We start from the raw sequence: 25,226 nt of genomic DNA on the forward strand, positions 1-25,226 counted from the left end.
TTGAAGTGGGAGTGGCATTTGAGTATCCGGCCTTTGTGCCCTTATTGCAAAAGCTAGCTCCCTCATGGCATCTGCCATCATTTGCACACCTTCTGAAATGCCCGCCCTCACTTCCCGTCTTGGTGCAGAGATTTCACCTGACAGTGTCGCCACCTCATCACGCACCCCACTGACGGCCGCCACGGGTGATCTTGTGAGGGCATTGGTCTCCTCACCCAATGAAACAACCTGATTAACCTCTGCTAAAGACTGCATCTCAGGAGAGACTGGTCGGCTTCTCCTTCCCCTCGCCGTGGGTCTGCCTAGTGGCACCCCTCCAGTGCGAGGCGCAGGCTGGGACGGTGGAGGATTGGATGTCCCAAGATGCATTTCCCGACCGCCACTGGGACCCGCGACCTCGGAAGGTGTGAACCCATGGAATGTTGCCGAGGAGCTCATGGAGCGTGATGCACTGTGCTATGTCTTGATCCATATCGCGGTCAGCATTCTCCCGTGCACACATTTCCATGGACCCCTCCTCCCCCCACCTGCCTTGGTATGGAGCGCACGCATCTGGATCCTCTGGTGGATCTTCAGGATATTGAGAAGTGTCTTCTTCTTCTGGAAAATACAACAGAACAGTCAAATGGTTAGCAGCACAGGAGGGGGCAGGATGGGTGGCTTAAGTAGTCTCACGCGTAGCAGGCCAGTCAGCAGGTTGATTTGAAGGACGACTATGCATTTTAATGACTCACCCTCACCCTCGCGTGCGGGTCCAGCTTGTGCAGAGCTGATTCTTTTTCTGCCGGTGCGACTCAGCAAGGCAGCGACCCTCTGTTCCAGGGGTGACAGTTGGTGCAGATTTGGCAGCCCTTCTCCTATTCTAGTTCTTTCCCTTTTGTTGTGGGCCAATTTCTTCTGCAAAGATGAAAATATTAATTTTCAGACATGGTGTGCTTCTGATGGGTGGGACACATACAGATGGTCACATTTTCCATTGCAATTCAATTTAAAGATGAAGATAGTAATTACACTCACTACTTGACCAATGTTCTGCCATTTCTTCTTGCACTGGCTTCCAGATATTGACCCCAGTGGAGAATTCTTCTGCAACAAGGTTCCATCTTTTTCTCATTTCCTTGGGTGAAACTTTTGACGCACCACTCTTGCTGATATCTAGCTCCAGCTATTTCTCCTCAATTACAGTCACTCGTTTCTCCACTTCCTCATGGAGGAAATTCTTGGTTCGTCTTGCACGCTCTTGCGCCATTTGTCTACTGGACTCACACGCAGATAATGTTCAAAAATCACCCTTCACACCTTTCTTTCACCTATCCAGCACTCCTTTCCACTCCCTCAGCCACACAAAAATCAATATTCAAACCTCACCTTTATATATGGTCCATTACCAATGATGCTGAGGACGCTCTCGCTTTAATTGGCCGATTGCCAAGCTTCCTGTTGCACTGCGCATGCGCGCAAGCTGGACTGCCCAATGCGCATGCACGCTCAAACACCCATTGCGCATGCGCGTACACTCAAACGGTCATGCGTCCCCCTGCTGGCACTTCACAAAATGCTGGGCCCAAGCCCCGCCCCCCCTGCCGGCTGCGCTGAGCAACCGCGGCCGAAGCTCTGCCCCCCCCCCCCCCGGGCTCTGCAGCGTCATGCCGATGGATTCGGACGACGAGGGTGCGGCCAAATTGAGAGGTTAATTTTTGCCGCTTTTTTTGGCTCACAAAGTCGGCATGCCACCCCTAACTACACCGCTCTAGGCAGTTGGGGAAATTTGGGCCCCTAGAGTGGGGCTTGAACCCACAACCTGACCCAGAAGTGTGAATGCTACATAAGAATATAAGAATTAGGAGCAGGAGCTGGCCATATGGCCCTTCGAGCTTGCTCCTCCATTCAATAAGGTCATGACTGATCTTCGACCTCAACACCACTTTCCCACCCGATCCCCATATCCCTTGATTCCCCTAAAGTCCAAAAATCTATCGATCTCAGCCTTGAATATATTCAGAGACTCAGCACCCACAGCCCTCTGGGGCAGAGAATTCCAAAGATTCACAACCCTCTGAGTGAAGAAATTCCTCGTCATCCCAGCCTTAAAATGGCCGACCCCTTATCCTGAGACTATGCCCCCTAGTTCTAGGCTCTCCAGCCAGCGGAAACAACCTCTCAGCATCTACCCTGTCAATCCGCCTCATAATCTTCTTCTTGTCAATGAGATCACCTCTCATTCTGCTAAACTCCAGAGAGTATCGGTCCAATCTACTCAATCACTCCTCTCAGGACAACCCTCTCATCCCAGGAACCAATTGAGTCAACCTGGCAAAACATTGCACAAAAAAGGAATAACTTATTTAAAAATTCAGTACAATCACACGATGCCCACGAGAATGACTGGAAGATGTATAAATAACAAGATGCTTTGTCCTCTTATCTACACAATCATGTTCATAGAAAAATCCATTCAAATACTTAAAATCTTGTCCTACGATATTGTTATCCATTATTAAATTTCAGACCATTCATGATTTTTTTTCTCATTTCTTTTGTTTGTATGTGCTTGACTGTGGATGGGCAATGGCAGACATTTAGAGACCGCATGGATGAACTACAACAATTGTACATTCCTGTCTGGCGTAAAAATAAAAAAGGGAAGGTGGCTCAACCGTGGCTATCAAGGGAAATCAGGGATAGTATTAAAGCCAAGGAAGTGGCATACAAATTGGCCAGAAATAGCAGCGAACCCGGGGACTGGGAGAAATTTAGAACTCAGCAGAGGAGGACAAAGGGTTTGATTAGGGCAGGGAAAATGGAGTACGAGAAGAAGCTTGCAGGGAACATTAAGACGGATTGCAAAAGTTTCTATAGATATGTAAAGAGAAAAAGGTTAGTAAAGACAAACGTAGGTCCCCTGCAGTCAGAATCAGGGGAAGTCATAACGGGGAACAAAGAAATGGCGGACCAATTGAACAAGTACTTTGGTCCGGTATTCACTGAGGAGGACACAAACAACCTTCCGGATATAAAAGGGGTCGGAGGGTCTAGTAAGGAGGAGGAACTGAGGGAAATCCTTATTAGTCGGGAAATTGTGTTGGGGAAATTGATGGGATTGAAGGCCGATAAATCCCCAGGGCCTGATGGACTGCATCCCAGAGTACTTAAGGAGGTGGCCTTGGAAATAGTGGATGCATTGACAGTCATTTTCCAACATTCCATTGACTCTGGATCAGTTCCTATGGAGTGGAGGGTAGCCAATGTAACCCCACTTTTTAAAAAAGGAGGGAGAGAGATAACAGGGAATTATAGACCGGTCAGCCTGACATCGGTAGTGGGTAAAATGATGGAATCAATTATTAAGGATGTCATAGCAGCTCATTTGGAAAGAGGTGATATGATAGGTCCAAGTCAGCATGGATTTGTGAAAGGGAAATCATGCTTGACAAATCTTCTGGAATTTTTTGAGGATGTTTCCAGTAGAGTGGACAAGGGAGAACCAGTTGATGTGGTATATTTGGATTTTCAGAAGGCTTTCGACAAGGTCCCACACAAGAGATTAATGTGCAAAGTTAAAGCACATGGGATTGGGGGTAGTGTGCTGACATGGATTGAGAACTGGTTGTCAGACAGAAAGCAAAGAGTAGGAGTAAATGGGGACTTTTCAGAATGGCAGGCAGTGACTAGTGGGGTACCGCAAGGTTCTGTGCTGGGGCCCCAGCTGTTTACACTGTATATTAATGATTTAAACGAGGGGATTAAATGTAGTATCTCCAAATTTGCGGATGACACTAAGTTGGGTGGCAGTGTGAGCTTCGAGGAGGATGCTATGAGGCTGCAGAGCGACTTGGATAGGTTAGGTGAGTGGGAAAATGCATGGCAGATGAAGTATAATGTGGATAAATGTGAGGTTATCCACTTTGGTGGTAAAAACAGAGAGACAGACTATTATCTGAATGGTGACAGATTAGGAAAAGGGGAGGTGCAACGAGACCTGGGTGTCATGGTACATCAGTCATTGAAGGTTGGCATGCAGGTACAGCAGGCGGTTAAGAAAGCAAATGGCATGTTGGCCTTCATAGCGAGGGGATTTGAGTACAGGGGCAGGGAGGTGTTGCTACAGTTGTACAGAGCCTTGGTGAGGCCACACCTGGAGTATTGTGTACAGTTTTGGTCTCCTAACCTGAGGAAGGACATTCTTGCTATTGAGGGAGTGCAGCGAAGGTTCACCAGACTGATTCCCGGGATGGCGGGACTGACCTATCAAGAAAGACTGGATCAACTGGGCTTGTATTCACTGGAGTTCAGAAGAATGAGAGGGGACCTCATAGAAACGTTTAAAATTCTGACGGGGTTAGACAGGTTAGATGCAGGAAGAATGTTCCCAATGTTGGGGAAGTCCAGAACCAGGGGACACAGTCTAAGGATAAGGGGTAAGCCATTTAGGACCGAGATGAGGAGGAATTTCTTTACCCAGAGAGTGGTGAACCTGTGGAATTCTCTACCACAGAAAGTTGTTGAGGCCAATTCACTAAATATATTCAAAAAGGAGTTAGATAAAGTCCTTACTACTAGGGGAATCAAGGGGTATGGTGAGAAAGCAGGAAGGGGGTACTGAAGTTGCATGTTCAGCCATTGAATGGCGGTGCAGGCTAGAAGGGCCGAATGGCCTACTCCTGCACCTATTTTCTATGTTTCTATGTTTCTAATGTGTCAGCCGTGGCTTGTTTGACCCAACAAGTTCATATTGGTGTTTATCCTCCACATGAGCAGTAATCCGAATCCCATGTGCCTACACCCTTTTCAGTCGTGGCTCAGTGGGTAGCACACTCACCTCTGAGTCAGAAGGTTGTGGGTTCAAGTCCCACTCCAGGGGCTTGAGCACAAAAAATCTAAGTTGACACTCCTGTGCAGTGCTGCACTGTCAGAGGTGCCTTCTTTCAGATGAGATGTTAAACTAAGGCCCCGTCTGCCCTCTCAAGTGGATGTAAAAGATCCCATGGCACAATTTCAAAGAACAGCAGGGGTGTTATCCCCTGGATCCTGGCCAATATTTACCCTTTAAAGAAACAGATTATCTGGTCATTATCACATTGCTGTTTGTGGAAGCTTGCTGTGCGCAAATTGGCTGCCGCTTTTCCTATATTACAACAGTGACTACACTCCAAAAGTACTTCATTGGCTGTAAAGCGCTTTGAGACGTCTGGTGGTCGTGATTAGCGCTATATAAATCCAAGTCTTTCTTTAATGGAGTCCCTCTCCAGAGAGACGCCTAATAACAACACTCACATTATGAGTTTCTATGCAAGGACTAACCAGGAAAACATCCATGTATTAATATATTCATCGTTACCCTCCCACTCTCCATGCTCTAAATGATTTTCCATTGTTTCTATGAAGATGGTCAAAATATCTTTGCAAAAATTGCAGTGCATTCTGTAAGGGCCTTGTTTTATATTCACTGAGGCGTACAAAAGCATGGGCCTTACACTAAACATCCGTAAGGCAAAGGTCCTCCACCAACCTGTTCCCGCCGCACAGCACTGCCCCCAGTCACCAAGATCCTTGGCCCAGCCCGGGACAATGTGGACCATTTCCCATACCACGGGAGCCGCTCATCAACAAGGGCAGACATTGACGACAAGATTGAACACCACCTCCAATGCGCCAGTGCAGTCTTCGGCCACCTGAGGAAAAGAGTGTTCGAAGACCAGGCCCTCAAATCTGCCACCAAGCTCATGGTCTACAGGGCTGTAGTAATACCCGCCCTCCTGTATGGCTCAGAGACATGGACCAGGTACAGCAGACACCTCAAGTCGCGGAGAAATACCACCAACGATGTCTCCGCAAGATCCTGCAAATCTCCTGGGAGGACAGACGCACCAACGTTAGCGTCCTCGACCAGGCCAAAATTCCCAGCATTGAAGCACTGACCACACTCGATCAGCTCCGCTGGGCAGGCCACATTGTTTGCATGCCTGACACGAGACTCCCAAAGTAAGCACTCTACTCGGAACTCCGTCATGGCAAACGAGCCAAAGGTGGGCAGCAGAAACGTTACAAGTGCAAAGTCCTGTCCCTGCAGTACAGATTCACTGAAGTCAAGGTCACTCAGGACCTGCACCTTTATTACACAGTTCTCGAATGGCACACTTGCCTGAGACCTGTCTTTATATACCTGTCTGGGACAGGTATCCAGTGTCTCCTGCAAGTGCACCCCTGGTGGTAAGGTATGCTGGTGGTTACAGGTCATATCTAGTTACAGTCATGTATAGCATGGTAAGGTACAGTTGTGTACAGTAGTGTGAGATACATGACATCACCCTCCCCCAAGGTCTTATTGTCTTTATAGGTTCAGTCTCTCAGGTGGTCTACGCTCTCGCGTGGAACATCTTAGTTGTGGTTCAGTTGTTTGCCTTGGTGCTTGTTTTTCTTTCGGTGTGATTGCTGGTATCTCGCCTGGGCTGTCTGTTTCGTTTAGTGTGATTGTTGGTATCTCGCCTGGGCTGTCTGCTGGGATTGCCCTTTCCTCAGGTTGTTCTCTCTGTCTGTCCACCAGGTGTGGTGTGAGTTCCACATTGTAGTCTGCCTCTGGTTCAGCAGTGTTGTTGGTAAATTTGCTTTTGACTTGGTCTACATGCCTCCGGCAGGTTTGGCCATTGTCCATTTGTACTACCAGTTGGCTGTTTCCTTCCTTTCCCGTTACTGTCCCTGCAAGCCACTTGGGACCCCTGCCATAGGTTTAGTACAAACACTTTGTCCCCTATCTCATTCCACCTCCCCCTCGAATTTCGGTCATGGTACTCGGTTAGCTTACGGCGCTTTGCCTCAACAATTTTGTGCATGTCTGGGAGGATTAATGAGAGCCTTGTCTTTAAAGTCCTTTTCATCAACAGTTGCGCGGGGGGAACCCCAGTCAATGAATGTGGACGAGATCTGTATGCCAGCAGCTGTCGCGACAGGCGGCCCTGCAGCGTGGGACCTTGGATTTTAAGCATGCCTTGTTTAATGATTTGCACTGCTCGCTCCGCCTGGCCGTTGGAGGCCGGCTTGAACGGTGCCGTCTTAATGTGATTTATGCCGTGGTCAATTATAAAATCTTGGAATTCTGCACTGGTGAAGCACGGACCATTATCACTGACCAATATGTCAGGGATTCCGTGCGTTTCAAACATGGTTGCAAGGCTCTCCACAGTGGTGGAGGTGGTGCTCGAGTTTAAAATGGTGCATTCGATCCACTTAGAAAATGCGTCTCCAACTATGAGGAACATTTTGCCCATGAATGGGCCCGCATAGTCTACGTACACCCGCGACCACGGTTTGGTGGGCCAGGGGCTCAGGGGAGCCTCCCTGGGGGCATTACTAAGTTGGGCACAAATGGTGCCATGACTATCTCACAGTCCTGTTCGTCAGACCCTTCCCTGGTCACCAGGGGTAGCTTGCTAAGCGCGTCGGCATAGTTGTCTCTGCCTGGTCTGTGCCTTATGGTGTAGTCGTAAGACGCCAGCATGACTGCCCACCATTGAATGCGCGCCGAGGCGTTGGCGTTTATTGCCTTGCTCTCGGATAGCAGGGACGTGAGGGACTTGTGGTCGGTTTCTAACGTGAACTTGGCCCCGAAAAGGTATTGGTGCATCTTTTTGACACCGTGCACGCATGCGAGCGCCTCCTTCTCCACCATTCCGTACCCGCGCTCCGCCCGCGAAAGTGACCTGGAGGCATAAGCTATGGGTTGTAATTTGCCCGCACTATTGACATGTTGTAAAACGCACCCGACCCCGTACGCTGACGCATCACATGTAAGAACTAGCTTTTTACCTGGATCAAAGAAAGCCAAAACATTGTTGGAACACAGAAGGTTGCGTGCCTTATTGAAGGCGCGTTCCTGGGCGTCCCCCCAAAACCAATCGCACCCCTTTCTGAGTAGCATGTGGAGAGGCTCCAGCAGCGTGCTTAAGTTCTGCATAAAGTTCCCAAAGTAATTGAGTAGCCCGAGAAAGGCGCGCAGTTCTGAGACATTCCGGGGCCTGGGTGCCAGGCGAATTGCTTCGGTTTCGGACTCTGTTGGGCGGATTCCATCAGCGGCAATCCTTCTGCCCAAAAATTCAACCTCGGGCGCAAGAAACAGGCACTTGGATTTCTTAACTCTTAGGCCTACCCGATCCAACCGCTTTAGTACTTCCTCCAAATTACGGAGATGGGAGTCGGTGTCCCTGCCCGTGATAAGTATGTCGTCTTGAAATACAACCGTCCCCGCGATGGACTTGAGCAGACTCTCCATGTTGCGCTGGAATATAGCAGCTGCCGACCTGATGTCAAATGGGCATCGATTGTACATAAAAAGGCCTCGATGTGTGTTGATGGTGGTGAGTAGCTTAGACTCTTCAGTCAGTTCTTGCGTCATATACGCAGATGTGAGATCTAGTTTTGAGAAAAGTTTTCCTCCAGCCAATGTGGCAAAATAAGTCCTCCACTCTGGTACTGGTCCTGTAGGGAGACTCTGTTTATGGTAGATTTGTAGTCCCCACAGATTCGTACGGCCCAGTCGCTAAATTCTATGGGTGAGATAATGCCTTCCCGCAGAAGCCTGTCTAATTCGTGTTCAATCTTTTCCCTTATCACATAGGGTACAGCTCTAGCCTTGTGATGGACCGGTCTAGCATCCTGTGTGATGTAGATTTTGACTTTCGCCCCTTTGAAGGTGCCCACACCTGGCTGAAAGAGATGATCAAATCGACTTGGAACTGTTGAGCAGAAGGTCCGTTCCTCTGACGACATGGCGTGAACATCATCCCATTTCCAGTTTAGTTTTGCCAGCCAGCTTCTCCCCAGCAGTGCTGGGAGATCTCCGGGGACAATCCACAGGGGAAGTCGGTTCACTGTCCCTTTGTGTGTGACTGAGAGCGTGGCGCTGCCGAGGACTGGGACGATTTCTTTGGTATAGGTCCTTAGTTTGGTGTCGACCCTTGTGAGTTTTGGTCTGTCTCTTTTGTGCGGCCACAGCTGTTCAAATTGTTGAGCGCTCATGAGAGACTGACTCGCTCCCGTATCCAGCTCCATGTTGACGAGTATCCCGTTGAGTAGGACCCTCATCATTATTGGAGGCGTCTTGTTGTAGGAGCAGCGGCCATTGAGCGTGTTGACCCGCTGTACCTCGGTGTCCCGGGTACTGTCCCCGCTGTCTTCTGGTCCGCTTTCCGACCCTTCCGATTTGTATACCAGCCGAGCTGCCGTTTTTTTGCACATGCGGGCCAGATGCCCTGTATAGTCGCAGTTTCTGCAAACAGCATGCTGAAATCGACACCCCCTTGATGAATGCCTTCCCCCACATCTCCAGCACAGACCGCTTCCATTGTTTCCAAAGAATGAGCTGCGTCTGGCTGATCTATCTTGAGCTTCTATCAGTCTGTAGTTGATTGCTCGCATTGTGGGTTGATGAGGTGTGAACGGCCGTTCATGTGGCCCTTGATGGCTTCTGGCGCCACTGCCTGCTGTTGAGGGCCTGCTCTCCTGCTTTGTCTGTGTGTGGGGGTAGCGGCTTGTTTCACTCTGTGAACCCCTTGTTCCGATGTTTCGTTAGTTGTCGTACCCGCAGTGTAGATCAACCTCGTTTTTTCTTCTCCTGCCAAGAATGTCTGTACAACCAGTGCTACTGCCTCTAGGGTCAAGATCTTGGTTTCTTTGAGCTTTCGGAATATGCCTGCGTGGCCTATTCCTTCAATAAAAAAGTCTCTCAGTACTTCTCTCCTTAGTTTATTGGAGAACTCACATAAGCTAGCCAACCTTCGAAGTTCCGCCACGAAGTCAGGTATGCTCTGGCCCACACAGCATCTGTAGTTGTAGAACCTGTGTCTGGCCATGTGTAGGCTGCTCGCTGGCTTCAGGTGCTCTCTTACCATTGTGCTTAACTCTCCAAACGACTTGCTTGCTGGTTTCTCGGGTGCCAGCAGGTCCTTCATTAAAGCGTATGTTTTCGGCCACAGCTGGTCAAGAAATGGGCTCTTCTCTTGTCTGCCTTGTCGTCGCCTAACCAGTCCTCCCAATTATCTCCAGCATTGTATTTTTCATCTGAGCCGTTGATCGCCATTCTGTGGATTCTGTAATCCCGTAACTCGTCGCCACTGTAAAGTCCTGTCCCTGTAGTACAGATTCACACGAGGCACATACTGAAGTCAAGGTCACTCAGGACCTGCACCTTAATTACACAGCTCTCGAATGGCACACTTGCCTGAGACCTGTCTTTATATACGGGACAGGTATCCAGTGTCTCCTGCAAGTGCACCCCTGGTGGTAAGGTATGATGGTGGTTACAGGTCATCTCTAGTTACAGTCATGTATAGCATGGTAAGACACAGTTGTGTACAGTAGTGTGAGATACATGACAACAAGGACACCCTCAAAGACTCCTTGATAAAGTGCAGCATTCTCACCGACACCTGGGAGTCCCTGGCCAAAGACCGCCCTAAGTGGAGGAAGTGCATCCGGGAGGGCGCTGAGCACCTCGAGTCTCATCGCCGAGAGCATGCAGAAGCCAAGCGCAAGTAGTGGAAAGAGCGTGCGGCAAACCAGTCCCACTCTCCCTTTTCCCTCAACGACTGTCAGTCCCACCTGTGACAGAGACTATAATTCCCGTATTGGACTGTTCAGCCACCTAAGGACTCATTTTTAGAGTGGAAGCAAGCCTTCCTCGATTCCGAGGGACTGCCTATGATGATGATGTTTTATTTTACTGTAAGCCATCTTTTACTGATTAATCTAAATCATGTCCTCAAAGGCTAATTAGTTGGCATTTTTCACGTCTCTTACCTTCAAATGTGCGCTGACGGCACGCCATCTCGTAAAGAATACAACCAAGTGACCAGATGTCTGATTTGTCATTGTAACATTTTCCCTCACAGATTTCCGGGGAGATGTAATAGGGAGTACCTGCACAGCACAAAGTATCCATTAGATATACCCACCCCGGCAAAATGGAGTCTGTAACACTCAATTTATTGAAATATTGCCCCCCGCCCCCGGAAGTACATTAACAAACAACCTTATTGGTGCAATGACTTGTACATGTGTGCCTTTAACAGCAAAGCATCCTTGCCTACATTCTTAGCATTGCCCTGTCTGGCATACTTTTCCCCTCAACTGAACCCCATTACACTGCCAGTGTGCCCCTGCTTGTATCTGCAGCATAGCTTTATTTATAGCTGAAGTAGAGTCCTTCCCTGTATCTGTTTTACCTCTCTTCCTCTCTTTCCTCCTTTAAGACGCTCTTTAAAGCCTACCTCTTTTGGTCACCTGCCCTAACATCTCCTTGTATGGCCCGGCAATCAAATTTTGTTTTGATAACACACCTGTGATGCGCCTTGGGATGTTGTTCTACTTTGAAGATGCTATATAAATGTAAGTTGTTGTTGTTGTTCTAACTGAAGGTTACCCTTCTCTCTACACAGGGCCCAAGATATTGCCAGCCTCCAAGATGTCCCTCCTTGCAGAACATCCGAGGTTATTAGTAGCCTTCAGAATACGCATCTCTTCATGAACGCACCACCATACACTGCAGCATACACTACTCACTGTAGTATCCCAGCCCAAATTACTGCCATCATAGGCCTATCCCAGCCGTACTGCCAGCCAGCTGTAACTGCAGTGCATTCCCACTCATACTTGTTGATCTGTACTCATACCCATACCTCCTACTCATACTCCAGCACCAACCCTATACCTAGTTGTACTCCAACATGCCTTTACCCCTTTTCTTATCCAACTGTTGCTCGAGGCAAAGCTCACCTAAGATAGTATGTGCCTCACTTCCTGTCGTCATCACCTTGGCCACCCCAAAATCACCCAGCTTCACCTCGCCTTCTTTTGTGAGGAAGAGGTTTGCTGTCTTGAGATCTCGGTGCAGCACGTTGTGTTCGTGCAGGTAACAGGTTGCTGCCATCATCTGGTGAAAGAGGTTCAGGATTTCCCGCTCTTCTAACTCCCGGTCCTGCAATGAAAGCACCACCACCGCAAACAGCAGTGTGGCACACACTACGGTTAATCTTTTCAGGATTGTGCAGGCATCCAAATTAAAGGACGTTGCAACATAAAGAGTCATTTGGCCCCTCAAACCAGGTACCATTTATACTGTCACAGGCTCTCCTTCAATCTTCTGAGATTGGGAAATATCACAGGTAAGCACATTCTGACCCCTAAGCGAAGAGGTGAGAAGCCAGGGTATTAAATAATCACGCACTGCTCAGCACTTGCCAATTGCACTCCATAGACGACATTTCAAAATGACTTCAAGGAGAAATTAAATGAGATGGGAAGGGACCAGGGGATAATGAGCTGGGATTTTCAGAAGGCATCTGATAAGGCTCCATATGAAATTGATGACAATATAGTTAACTGGATTAGAAGCAGAAACGGCTGGGAATTGGACAAGGCTTTGCGCAGGGGGCAGTGACCAGTTTGCTCAGTTCTGCATCCTCTGCTCTATTTACAGCTTAACAATAGATAGAAGACAATGGTGCTCTGCAGAACCTTCAAAGAAGAGCGAGACGGATGATGCTGGAATTGTGGTTGTGTGCGAGGTGCCTTTCCGAGCTTTACTTTACACGAATCTGCCCAGATACCTCACCTTTGATTAAATCTAACATCATTATAGCTTGTGATGTGAACAAATACCCCAGGTGTTCTCTACATAAAGTCACCTGGCATCTCACTCTTTGTTTAGAGAAGACAATTCAAACAGATAGCCTATTGCAGCAATTTTTCTGCACTTCGGAATCAGTTACTTTCGCTCATTGTGACACTGATTGATAAGGACCCAGAATTAAAGCTCCCTCTCATTTAGGAAAGCCTCCTTAAACTACTGACTGTTGAGAATCTTGCCCCTAAGTATACTCATGTAGGATACCTGCTGTGCTAAGTATTGTGCCAGCGTCCCCCCATCTGCATATTCCATCTCAATCATCAGCACCCCATCCTCTTCAAAGCTGTCATAGTAATTGATTATGTTGGGGTGGTCCAACATTGAAAGCACCTTCACCTACAGCAAAGGAGAGACAAAAAAACATAGCATCAGGGGCTGTACACACTCATTTACACAGAACCATAGGGTCATATAATTATATTATAGGTACAGCGTCGAGAATCCGGAATTCCTGAATCCGTACTGTTCCGGAATCCAGACACCGGGATGATCCATGGCGGGGTCATCCGGAATCCGGACCTGCCGCTGTCCCCCACCCCCCCCACCGCGGGTCGCCACCGACTCCCCAAGCAAGCCCTGCCGCCTGACGGATCCCACGCTCCTTACCTCGCCCAACCCCCCAGGCATTTCCGGACTCGATACGTCGGAAAGACGTCCCGAAGTCCGGAGCTACATGAACCTGGGCTCGGGCGTTTCCGGATTCGGGACGTCTTAAAGACATTCCGAAGTCCGGAAATACACAGAATCTGCAGTGGCCTCAGTCCCCCGAGGCTTCCGGATGCTCACCGCTGTACCCGTAACACAATATTGTCTTCCATTACCAGCACTGTCCATTATCTCAGTGACTCTATAGCTGAGTGTGGCACAATCAGGCTAGTTTAAATACACTGGAGCTAAACACGAACCTCGTTCATTGCTCTCTGTCTCTCGATATGGTTCAGCTCGTGCATATTGATCTCCTTCAGTATGACCAGTGAATCATCATCCTTCTTGCGATACAGAACTGCTGTCCCATAAGCTCCTGCCAGGACAAGGACACAGGGTCTGAAATATCTGCTCCCTGGCACAGAAAGCTTAATTGTCACACAATTCATGTAGGATTTATTTCCATCTACCCTAGCGAAACATTTCAATAATGTTGCTGTGATATGTACAAAAGCAAAATCACACACTCGTTCCCATTAGCGTGGCTACCATAATCAGCATCCCCCACCAATTCCCCGGCCACCAAACTGAAAATCTCCAAAGCTGTGATGAAGGTTAAACAGACTGGACCATTTCAGCTGAAGACACATTAGGGTGGGAATTTGGTCACGCCTCTGTTGCGACGTTAATCTGGGCGGAGCTGTAAGTTTTGCGCTGGGAAATGGTTTGTGTCTCCAGCCACAAAATTCACCAGCTGGACCCTGAGTGTGGAGCGGAGCGCTAAGGGAGGCGTTCCACACCTCTTTTAGGGCACTAAGCCGGGTGAGCAACTGAAAATCCCGAGCTAACAGCAGGCCTCGGAGCTTCTGTGGAAAGAAAAATCGGAAAAAAAAAACTACCAAAAACATTCCCAATACTTTACTGACGCCACATCCACATGAATCGCAAAATTAAAAAAATTAAAATCAATCACACTTACCTCAGGTACACATTCCTTCCCTCACTGCGGCCGCTACAGCTGGAAGCGCTAGCTTTCACAGGCGGTCCCACTACGGCGCGCAATGGGGCGCTACGGATCGGGGGCGCATCAAATTTCGAACCGGTGTTGAACAGCAGCTCGCCTCTCCTGGGCGGTATTGCTCTGCACCCCTGCAAACCCATTTTCTTGTCCCCTGACCTCACCTTTTCCTACGATATGTATCTTTTCAAACTCTGCCAATGTTTGCGGGTGTGGGCGCTTCAGTTTATCGCTTTCACAGTAAAGATCTAAGACGTGCATCTTTGCCCCATCCAGCACCTGGTTGGGACCTCCCTGTATCTCACTGCCCAGCAGGTTTCTTGCCATGCCAACCGCAATACCTACATAAAACAATAGTAGGTCAGGTTTCTTTCTCATCATTAGGAGTGCAAACAGGTAGTAAAGCCGAGTGTACACGCCTCACAGACACAAAATAAAATGTAAGCAACAACCTGCTTCCATTAATGACGTTGGTGGTGATGCAAGGCCCAATGTCCAATCCTCGACTCTGAGGGACTGCCTAAGAATGTCCAATCCAAATAAAAAGCATTCTTAAATTTCTACTTTCAAGAAGCTACGGGATAATACCAGGTGGTTTATAATGTCGTGCTCCCTTTGATATCGGCTAGAAACTGTCCTGTCAACTAGTATTAGCTATAAAAACAGAAAATGCTGGAAATCTCAGTGAGTCAGGCAGCATCTGTGAAGAGAAACAGAGTTAACGGTTCAGGTCGATGACCCTTTGTCAGAACTGGCGAAAGTTCAAAATTAACTGATTTTTCTGACTTCTCTGTCCTCTGACCTCTCCGTCCTCAGCCTCCTGCACTGTTCCAATGAAGCCCAATGCAAGCTCGAGGAATAGCATCTTTTGTTTCGGCATTTTACAGCCTTCTGGACCCAACATCGAGTTCAACAATTTCAGACCATAACCTCTGACCATATTTTGCTCCCTTTCCTCCTTTCAAAAAAAAAACGTACATTTTATATCGTCCTTTCACAACCACTGGAAGTCCTAAGCGCTTTACAGCCAAGCAAGTGTTTTTGGAGTGCAGTCACTATTGTAATGTAGGCAATGTGGCAGCCAATCTGCGTACAGCAAGCTCCCACAAACAGCAATGTGATAATCTGTTTTTGTTATGTTGATTGAGGGATAAATATTGACCAAGGACACCAGGAATAACTCCCCTACTCTTCTTCAAAATAGTGCCATGGGATCTTTTACATCCACTTGAGAGAGCAGACATCTCAGTTTATTGTCTCATCCTAAAGACAACACATCTGACAGTGCAGCACTCCCTCAGCACTGCACTAGAATGTCAACCTAGATTATTGTGCTCAAGTCCCTGGAGTGGGACTTGAACCCACAACCTTCTGACTCAGAGTCGAGAGTGCAACCCACTGAGCCATAGCTGACACACTGACATCTGTTTCAACTCCACTTCATCCAGGTAAGGGGATGGGGACGGGGGTCAGGGGGCATGGCGGGGTGGGAGGAGCAGCAGCAGGGGGAGAGGGAGGACACTGTTGCACTTTTCACTCACATCTACTTTTTCATGGAAGTGACTGAACTAAGTAAACTCTGGCCCTAAAAGGCTAATTACAGCAGTGCAGAGGCAGCAATGTAACTGTGAGGTTGAAGTGCCCTACGGACTTGTAATTAAGGTACTGATAATATTACCAATTAGTAAATTAGACACATTAGTACTTTGCATCCTACTGATTAGTACAATTAACAGGTCCAGATCCCAGAAGCATATCTACTGTAAGCTTAATTATAAAATACATTATTTTCAAAACATTAACTCGAACAGTATCTAGATTTCTTTAATGAACACCAGCTTTATCTTAAATTAGGATTGAATAGCAATTTGTTTTATTCCTCGCTTTGTGTGCTTTAGTCTGGAAACGTACATCATTCAAATTATTTAACACTGTTCCCAACAACGCATTATCAAAGAACATTTGGATTTGACTAAATTAGCCATTCTGTGTCTAGTATCTAGCTATTTGGTCTACATGGAATGTGTCGTTACCATATTCCATGTAGATGCTTATATACCTCATAGGAACATAGGACCAGGGGTAGGCCATTGAGCCTCTCGGGCCTGTTCAAAACTATTCCCATCCTTTGTGCGTAGAAGTGTTTCCTAATTTCACTCCTGAAAGGTCTGGCTCTAATTTTTAAACTATGTCCCCTCGTCCTAGACTCCCCAACCATCGGAACTAGTTTCTCTCGATCGACCCTATCTGTTCCCCTTAATATCCTGAAAACTTCGATCAGATCAGCCTTAACATTCTCTCTTCGTAATTTAATCCTTGAAGTCCGGGTATCGTGGTTCACACACACACACACACACACATAATATATATATATATATATATGTATACACGCACATATATACATATACATATATATGCATACCTAATAGTAATCAAATGAGCTCTGGAATAGGAATATGATTCACTAACATAATATTATGCACAGTACCTTTAAGAGGCCACAGCATTTCCACTAACCATGACCAGCACCTTGTCCTGCTGTTCTTCCCCAACACATAACCTTGTGCACATTAACAGCACCCAGTTCAGTCCGGATGCACTGAAGTAAACAAACAATAAACTGAGGTTATTTAGAATTCCTTTCCTTTCAAAGATTAACATAGAAACATAGAAAATAGGTGCAGGAGTAGGCCATTCGGCCCTTCGAGCCTGCACCACCATTCAATATGAGCATGGCTGATCAGGCAACTTCAGTACCCCATTCCTGCTTTCTCTCCATACCCCTTGAACCCTTTAGCAGTAAGGTCACATCGAACTCTCTTTTGAATATATCTAACGAACTGGCCTCAACAACTTTCTGTGGTAGAGAATTCCACAGGTTCACAATTCTCTGAGTGAAGAAGTTTCTCCTCATCTCGGTCCTAAATGGCTTACCCCTTATCCTTAGATTGTGACCGCTGGTTCTGGACTTCCCCAACATCGGGAACATTCTTCCTGCATCTAACCTGTCCAAGCCCATCAGAATTTTATATGTTTCTATGAGATCCCCTCTCATTCTTCTAAATTCCAGTGAATATCAGCCAAGTCAATCCAGTCTTTCTTCATATGTCAGTCCTGCCATTCCGGGAATCAGTCTGGTGAACCTTCGCTGCACTCCCTCAATAACAAGAATGTCCTTCCTCAGATTAGGAGACCAAAACTGTACACAATATTCAAGGTTTGGCCTCACCAAGGCCCTGTACAACTGCAGTAAGACCTCCCTGCTCCTATACTCAAATCCTCTCGCTATGAAGGCCAACATGCCATTTGCCTTCTTCACCGCCTGCTATATCTGCATGCCAACTTTCAATGAATGATGTACCATGACACCCAGGTCTCGTTGCGCCTCCCCTTTTACTAATCTGTCACCATTCAGATAATATTCTGCCTTCCTGTTTTTGCCACCAAAGTGGATAACCTCACATTTATCCACATTATACTGCATCTGCCATGTATTTGCCCACTCACCTAATCTGTCCAAGTCACCCTGCAGCCTCTTAGCATCCTCCTCACAGCACACACTGCCATGCAGCTTAGTGTCATCTGAAAACTTGGGAGATATTTACACACCTTCAATTCCTTCGTCTAAATCATTAATGTATATTGTAAATAGCTGGGGTCCAGCACTGAACCTTGCGGTACCCCACTAGTCACTGCCTGCCATTTTGAAAAGGACCTGTTTATTCCTATTCTTTGCTTCCTGTCTGCCAACCAGTTCTCTATCCACATCAATACATTACCCCCAATACCATGTGCTTTAATTTTGCACACTATTCTCTTGTGTGGGACCTTGTCAAAAGTCTTTTGAAAGTCCAAATACACCACATTCACTGGTTCTCCCTTGTCTACTCTACTAGTTACATTCTCAAAAAATTCCAGAAGATTTGTCAAGCATGATTTCCCTTTCAAAAATCCATGCTGACTCGGACCGATCCTGTCACTGCTTTCCAAATGCACTGCTATTACATCATTAATAATTGATTCCAACATTTTCCCCACTACCGATGTTAGGCTAACCAGTCTATAATTCCCTGTTTTCTCTCTCCCTCCTTTTTTAAAAAGTGGGGTTACATTAGCTATCCTCCAGTCCATAGGAACTGATCCAGAGTCTATAGAATGTTGGAAAATGACCACAAATACATCCACTATTTCTAGGGTCACTTCCTTACTACTCTGGGATGCAGACTATCAGGCCCTGGGGATTTATCGGCCTTCAATCCCATCAATTTCCCTAACACAATTTCCTGACTAATAAAGGATTTCCTTCAGTTCCTCCTTCTCGCTAGACTCTCGGTCCCCTATTACTTTCAGGAGGTTATTCGTGTCTTCCTTAGTGAAGACAGAACCAAAGTATTTGTTCAATTGGTCTGCGATTTCCTTGTTCCCCATTATGAATTCACCTGATTCTGACTGCAAGGGACCTATGTTAGTCTTCACTAATCTTTTTCTCTTCACATATCTATAGAAGCTTTTGCAGTCAGTTTTTATGTTCCCTGCAAGTTTACTCTCATTCTCTATTTTCCCCCTCCTAATTAAACCCTTAGTCCTTCTCTTCTGGATTCTAAATTTCTTCCAGTCCTCAGGTTTGCTGCTTTTTCTGGCCAATTTATATGCCACTATCCTTAATTTCCCTTGTTAGCCATGGTTGAGCCACCTTCCCTTTTTTATTTTTACGCCAGACAGGGATGTACAATTGCTGTAGTTCATCCATGTGATCTTTAAATGTATGCCATTGCCTATCCACCATCAGCCCTTTAAGTATCATTCGCCAGTCTATCCTAGCCAATTCACGTCATACCATTAAAGTTACCTTTCTTTAAGTTCAGGACCCTAGTCTCTGAATTAACTGTGTCATTCTCTATCTTACTGAAGAATTCTACCATATTATGATCACTCTTCCCCAAGGGGCCTCGCACGACCAGATTGCTAATTAATCCTCTCTAATTACACAAGACCCAGTTTCAGGATTGCCTGCTCTCTAGTTGGTTCCTCAACATATTGAGTCTAGAAAACCATCCCTTATACACTCCAGGAAATCCTCCTCCACATACTGCTACTAGTTTGATTAGCCCAATCTATATTTAGATTAAAGTCACCCATGATAACTGCTGTACCCTTATTGCACGTGTCTCTTATTTCCTGTTTAATGCCATCCCCAACCTGCCTACTACTGTTTGGTGGTCTGTACACAATTCCCACTAACGTTTTCTGCCCTTTGGCATTTCGCAGCTCTACCCATATAGATTCCACATCATCCAAGCTAATATCCTTCCTTACTATTGCGTTAATCTCTTTAACCAGCAATGCTACCCCACCTCCTTTTCCTTCCTGTCTATAGTTCCTGAATATTGAATACCCCTGGATATTGAGTTCCCAGCCTTGGTTACCCTGGAGCCATGTCTCCGTAATCCCAATTACATCATATCCGTTAACAGCTATCTGCGCAGTTAATTCATCCACCTTATTACGAATGCTCCTCGCATTGAGACTCAGAGCCTTCAGGCTTGTTTTTTTAATACTCTGTCCTTTTAGAATTATGTTGTAATTGTTGTGTTCCTAACACAGATGAGACTGCACACAGGGAGGTTAAAGTAACAGTGACCTCAATCTTTATTAAGACACTCCAGAGTGAGTAACAGGCCTTAGGGGCCGGCTTATATACAGTGCTCCCAAGGGATGCTGGGATCCCTTGGGACTTCAGGGGATGCGCTCCCTGGTGGCGGAACATGGGAGTGCATGCTTTACAGATACACAACAGTAATGTGGCCCTTTTTGATTTTTGCCCTTAATTTCTCTGCCCTCCACTCTTGTTTTTCTCCTTCCTACCTTTTGCTTCTGCCCCCTTTTTACTTCACTCTGTCTCCCTGCGTAGTTTCCCATCCCCCTGCCATATTAGTTTAAACCCTCCCCAACAGCACTAGCAAACTCCGCCTCGGACATCGGTTCCGGTCCTGCCCAGGTGCAGACCGTCCAGTTTGTACTGGTCCCACCTCCCCCAGAACTGGTTCCAATGTCCCAGGAATTTGAATCAAGGTGCCTGAATGCCACAAAGTTATTTTTCCCTGACTACAGATTGACCCAGACAATTTCTGCTTTAACACCATTATATGTTCGGTGCTTTTGAGATAGATATTAATCTGGTACATCTTATAAAAATTCAGAACAGCCAAATATTGAAGTGGGACCAGAGAGGTCTAATTTGCAAGGTCACTGGCTTCCTGGAATGACACTATCTTTAGTCTCTGGGGTAGAGCTTTTTATTTTTATATTAAAAGGTCTGATCTGTAATTGGTGTTCTGAGTCATTTGTTTTGTCCCATAATTTCCAGCCCTCCTCTCCTGATAGTGCTGCCCAATAACCCAGTAACCGGACCCAAGGGGAATCAAGGGATATGGGGATCGAGCGGGAAAGTGGACTTGAGGTCGAAGATCAGCCATGATCTTATTGAGTGGTGGAGCAGGCTCGAGGGGCTGTATGGCCTACCCCTATTTCTTATGTTCTTATGTTGCCCCAACTAAATTCTTCATTCTGGACAGTTAAACTCCAGAAACCTGCCAGCCCACTCCACTGCCATAACCACTGGCCCCAGACAGTCCTGACCCCATGTGAATTCCCGGAGTCGGGGGCCATTCCGTAAAGTGGGTGGGCGCCCCCAGTGGCAGCATAGCCGGGACTCCCGCTAAGTAGGGCAAAGGCAATAGGCAATCTGCTGGGAAAGGGTACCGACAGCTCTGGACAAAGACAATATTTAATAAGAAGTCTGGTGCTTTTCCAGAAAGGCTGGTATCCTTCGGGAAACCAACAGCTTCATAACCAGCTGACTTAGGAAACCAGACTTTCAGCGGTCACCAGGTCCCACTTCTGCCAGAATAAGAACATCAGAATTCGGAGTAGAAGTGGGCCATACGGCCCCTCGAGCCTGCTCCGCCATTCAGTGAGATCATGGTTGATCTTCGACCTCAACTCCACTTTCCCATCGGATCCCCATATCCCGATTCCCCTAGCGTCCAAAAATCTATGTATCTCAGTCCTGAATATATGCAACACCTCAGCGTCCACAGCCCTTTGGAGTGGAGATTTTCAAAGATTTACAACCTTCTGAGTGAAGAAATTCCTCCTCATCTCAGTCTTAAATGGTCGACCCCCTATCCTGGATGTGGTCCTGGCAAGCTCTGCGCTCCTGCTTCATGCCTGGGTGCATTATAATGGGGCACAATGCCGCTGGGTGACAACATTCTGCCATCTCCACCCCTTTCCCTGACATTGCCAGCAATGGGGATGAACACAGGACGTGCCCACCCACCCACACCTTGTGGAAACCCTGCAAACCCAAAACAGGAAGGAGACCTGACATAAATAGTCCCGCCACAAATTATGCTCCCCCTACTCACCCGATAACGTCCCCAGTACACCCAAAATCCCACGGAAATTTAGGACCCATGTGTCAGCAGGCTAGGTAACCGTGGAGCTGGATTCTGTGCTCACCTGACATTCACACACTTGCACTTTCTTGCAGGGGGCACTGATGAGCAAGAGGGAGTGCAAACCGTGGCTGATGTTTCCTGTTGCTGAAGTCCTGAGGTCATTTGTTGCATTCCAACGGGTGACCCAACTGTTCAGCACACACACACACACCGCAGATCAAATTTGGGTTCGACTGGTCTCCATGGCTTAGTGCCACATCAGGCAGGGTTTCCAACTGCTAAACTATTGGCGAGTTTGTTCCTCTTTCTCACTGAAACCTGGCATCTATCTCGCAATGTGCTCGGTGCAGTCCCACAGCCTGCCAGCACCGGATCAATGAAAAAATCTCCATATGTTTAATTTAATCGTCAGAGACACGGCGGTGCTTAACAACACAAAGGCAAAGCAGTTACTTAATGAGATGCAAAGATTGGAATGCTGCTCCAACTGAATGGTACCATGGCTCTTTGAGCAGCTCGTAGTGGAATAAGAGTAATCATTAGCTCTGGTCAATAATTTATTTACAGAAGCATTTTGAAGCAGAATCGATTTTTGGTTTATCCTACAGCTGTTAATGAAAGTGAACTTGGGGGAGGTCTGCTGATTGCATGAAGTGTTACTTAGCTTAGCCATCCCGGCCATTTAACCGCTACTAATCTGCATTGGTAAATGATAAAAACTAATTGAGTAATAAATATATATTAAGACAATCAGCGTTACTGCATTAGTAAAGGGAAATTGTATAACTGCTGATCAATTCTGTACATCAGCTGTGGCTCAGTGGGTAGCACACTCGCCTCTGAGTCAGAGGGTTGTGGGTTTAAATCCCACTCCTGTGACTTGAGCACAAAAATCTAAGCTGACACTCCAGTGCAGTGCTGAGGGAGTGCTGCACTGTCAGAGGTGGCACCTTTCGGATGAGACGTTAAACTGAGATGGCACTATTTCGAAGAAGAGCAGTCTAGTTATCCCCGGTGTCCCAGCCAATATTTATCCCTCGTTCAACATCTAAAACAAATTATCTGGTCATTATCACATTGCTGTTTGTGAGAGCTTGCTGTGCGCAAATTGGCTGCTACATTTCCTACATTACAACAGTGACCACACTTCAAAACGTAATTCACTGGCTGTGAAGTGCTTTAGGATGTCCGGTGGTCATGAAAGGCGCTATATAAATGCAAGTCTTTCTTTCAAGTATCTCACTGGCTTGCAAAACTTTGCTATATTGAACAAGCAAACCAATCATGCTGCCTTCACATCCCACACATTTAGCATTGGTGCAAAGTTAAAACCCTTTCGCAGGGACACTAAAATTGTGGCCAGAACCGACTCAGAAGTAAACCAGAGTGAGACTCCATCAGCCAGGGAGTCTGATGCTAGTCCGGTTTAGTGTTAGGTCGGGCCCCAGCACCAGATTCAGGCTGCATTTATACTCCAACATGTCAGTGCAAAGCTAAACCACTTTGCAGTCTAAATGCAGCCTTAATTCTACTGTCAAAAACTTGTGAGGAATCTGAGTGGAGAGACTCTCATTTAGAAGCTGGACATTTCTTTGCATACAATAATACAATTGATATTATAATGAGCTCCATATTATGGGGAGCTTATTACAGCTGAGGGAAACATGAATAACTTGTTTGGTCACAACTGGTTAATTATTTCCTTTACAGAATGTTGGAGTTAATTATTGCCCCCCCCACCCCGAGTTCTGATAATCCAGGTAAATAATTAAAAGATTCCTCAGTGTAATTATTTGTGTGATTTTCCTGCTGGCAAACTCTGAGGCCAGAATGTGTAAAAGCCCAGTACAGTCTGGGTAGTAACGCTGGCAGGTCATAGGCAGCAGCACAGAATTGCTGGAATGAGTGACTTGAATCCCCAATCATCTGCAGAACTTTGCTTTTGCCCCAATCATCTAAGTTGTGTCTTGCAAAGTTCTGTTCACTTGTGTCTTGCTTTGTAGACCGCTTGGACAGAACCCAGTGTTATAACGTCGGTGTCAGAAGTGGGATGCTCAGGCAGAACATGATGAATGACTCAGATAATGAGAGTTCCTTCAGCGAAGGGTTGAAGGCAAGTAGTCTGCAGCTGTGGTTGATGGGGACGCAACACGGAACCTGCTATGCAGGACCCCGAGGTGGCTAGCAGCTCCGAACCCTGTCCAATCTCATGCATGGTTTTAGATAAAGGAGGGAAAGAGTCAAGATCCAAATGCCATCTGCTTGCTGTAACTAGGGAAGCTACTGCACCAGATGGCAAACTAAGTCACTGAGTGCTGTTGGCGTATAAAGATAATGAGGCATGTGACAGAGACCAGCAGTCATAGCCGGATAAGCAACGTGATGGGCTATAGATGGAAGCAGAAAGAACTGGAGAAGAGGCCGGAGGAGTTAAAACTGGAGATACACGAAACTTCAATCAGACTAATCCAACAATAAAGAAATGTGTGCCATGACAGAAAGGGTTGGTGGCTTATTCAGCCTGACTAAACAATATTGGAAGGTTCATAAGTGATAGATGCCTTAGGTACGTAATGGGGTAATGCACAATAATATTCCAGGGGGGGGGGGGGTTATTACTTCAGCCTTGAAGCAGAATTGGAACAGCAGGACACCAATCAATAGCAATCATCAGAGAAATAGCTCCAATCACAGGCGTCACATATAGGAACTAATCAACTGTGATGGCAATTTGCTCACATAACTCAAATGTCTCAGTCGCTAATGTTAACAATGGAATATAACCCAGTGATTTATTATAATAACAGCAAGGAGACTCTTAGGGAAAAATCCATCTGATTTGCCTTGTGCGAATCAGGCCTGTGATGACAGACAGCACACTACATATACACACAGACTGAAGGAATGACTGAACACTGTTCATGAGTCTGCCCACGAGTACCTTCAGTTAACTCATCATCATAAGCAGTCCCTCGGAATCGAGGAAGACTTGCTTCCACTCTAAAAAATGAGACCTTTGGTGGCTGAATAGTCCAATACGAGAGCCACAGTCCCTGTCACAGGTGGGACAGATAGTCGTTGTGGGAAAGGGTGGGTGGGACTGGTTTGCTGCACGCTCTTTCTGCTGCCTGTGCTTGATTTCTACATGCTCTCAGCGATGAGACTCGAGGTGCTCAGCGCCCTCCCGGATGCACTTCCTCCACTAAGGGCGGTCTTTGGCCAGAGACTCCCAGGTGTCAGTGGGGATGTTGTACTTTAGCACGGAGGCTTTGAGGGTGTCCTGTAACATTTCCTCTGCCCATCTTTGGCTCGTTTGCTGTGAAGGAGTTCTGAGTAGAGTGCTTGCTTTGGGAGTCTCGTGTCTGGCATGCGAACTATGTGGCCTGCCCAGCAGAGCTGATCGAGTGTGGTCAGTGCTTCA

The 25,226-nt window shown here is 46.8% G+C and overlaps 1 protein-coding gene across 1 annotated transcript in view; it reads right to left on the reverse strand.

The window, feature by feature from the left end:
• LOC139228134 (serine/threonine-protein kinase Nek9-like) overlaps positions 1-25,226 on the reverse strand; it is a 106,118-nt gene that overhangs the window by 75,197 nt on the left and 5,695 nt on the right. Inside the window, exons 2-6 of the mRNA XM_070859327.1 lie at positions 14,507-14,683; positions 13,585-13,700; positions 12,884-13,015; positions 11,767-11,968; positions 10,792-10,911 (exon numbers count right to left, since the gene is read on the reverse strand). Coding sequence (XP_070715428.1) covers positions 10,792-10,911; positions 11,767-11,968; positions 12,884-13,015; positions 13,585-13,700; positions 14,507-14,669 — 733 coding nt within the window. The 5' untranslated portion in view covers positions 14,670-14,683. The remainder of the gene's footprint in view (positions 1-10,791; positions 10,912-11,766; positions 11,969-12,883; positions 13,016-13,584; positions 13,701-14,506; positions 14,684-25,226) is intronic.

Source organism: Pristiophorus japonicus, chromosome 17, assembly GCF_044704955.1.
Source record: "Pristiophorus japonicus isolate sPriJap1 chromosome 17, sPriJap1.hap1, whole genome shotgun sequence".
In the NCBI taxonomy this organism is placed as follows: Eukaryota; Metazoa; Chordata; class Chondrichthyes; family Pristiophoridae; genus Pristiophorus; species Pristiophorus japonicus.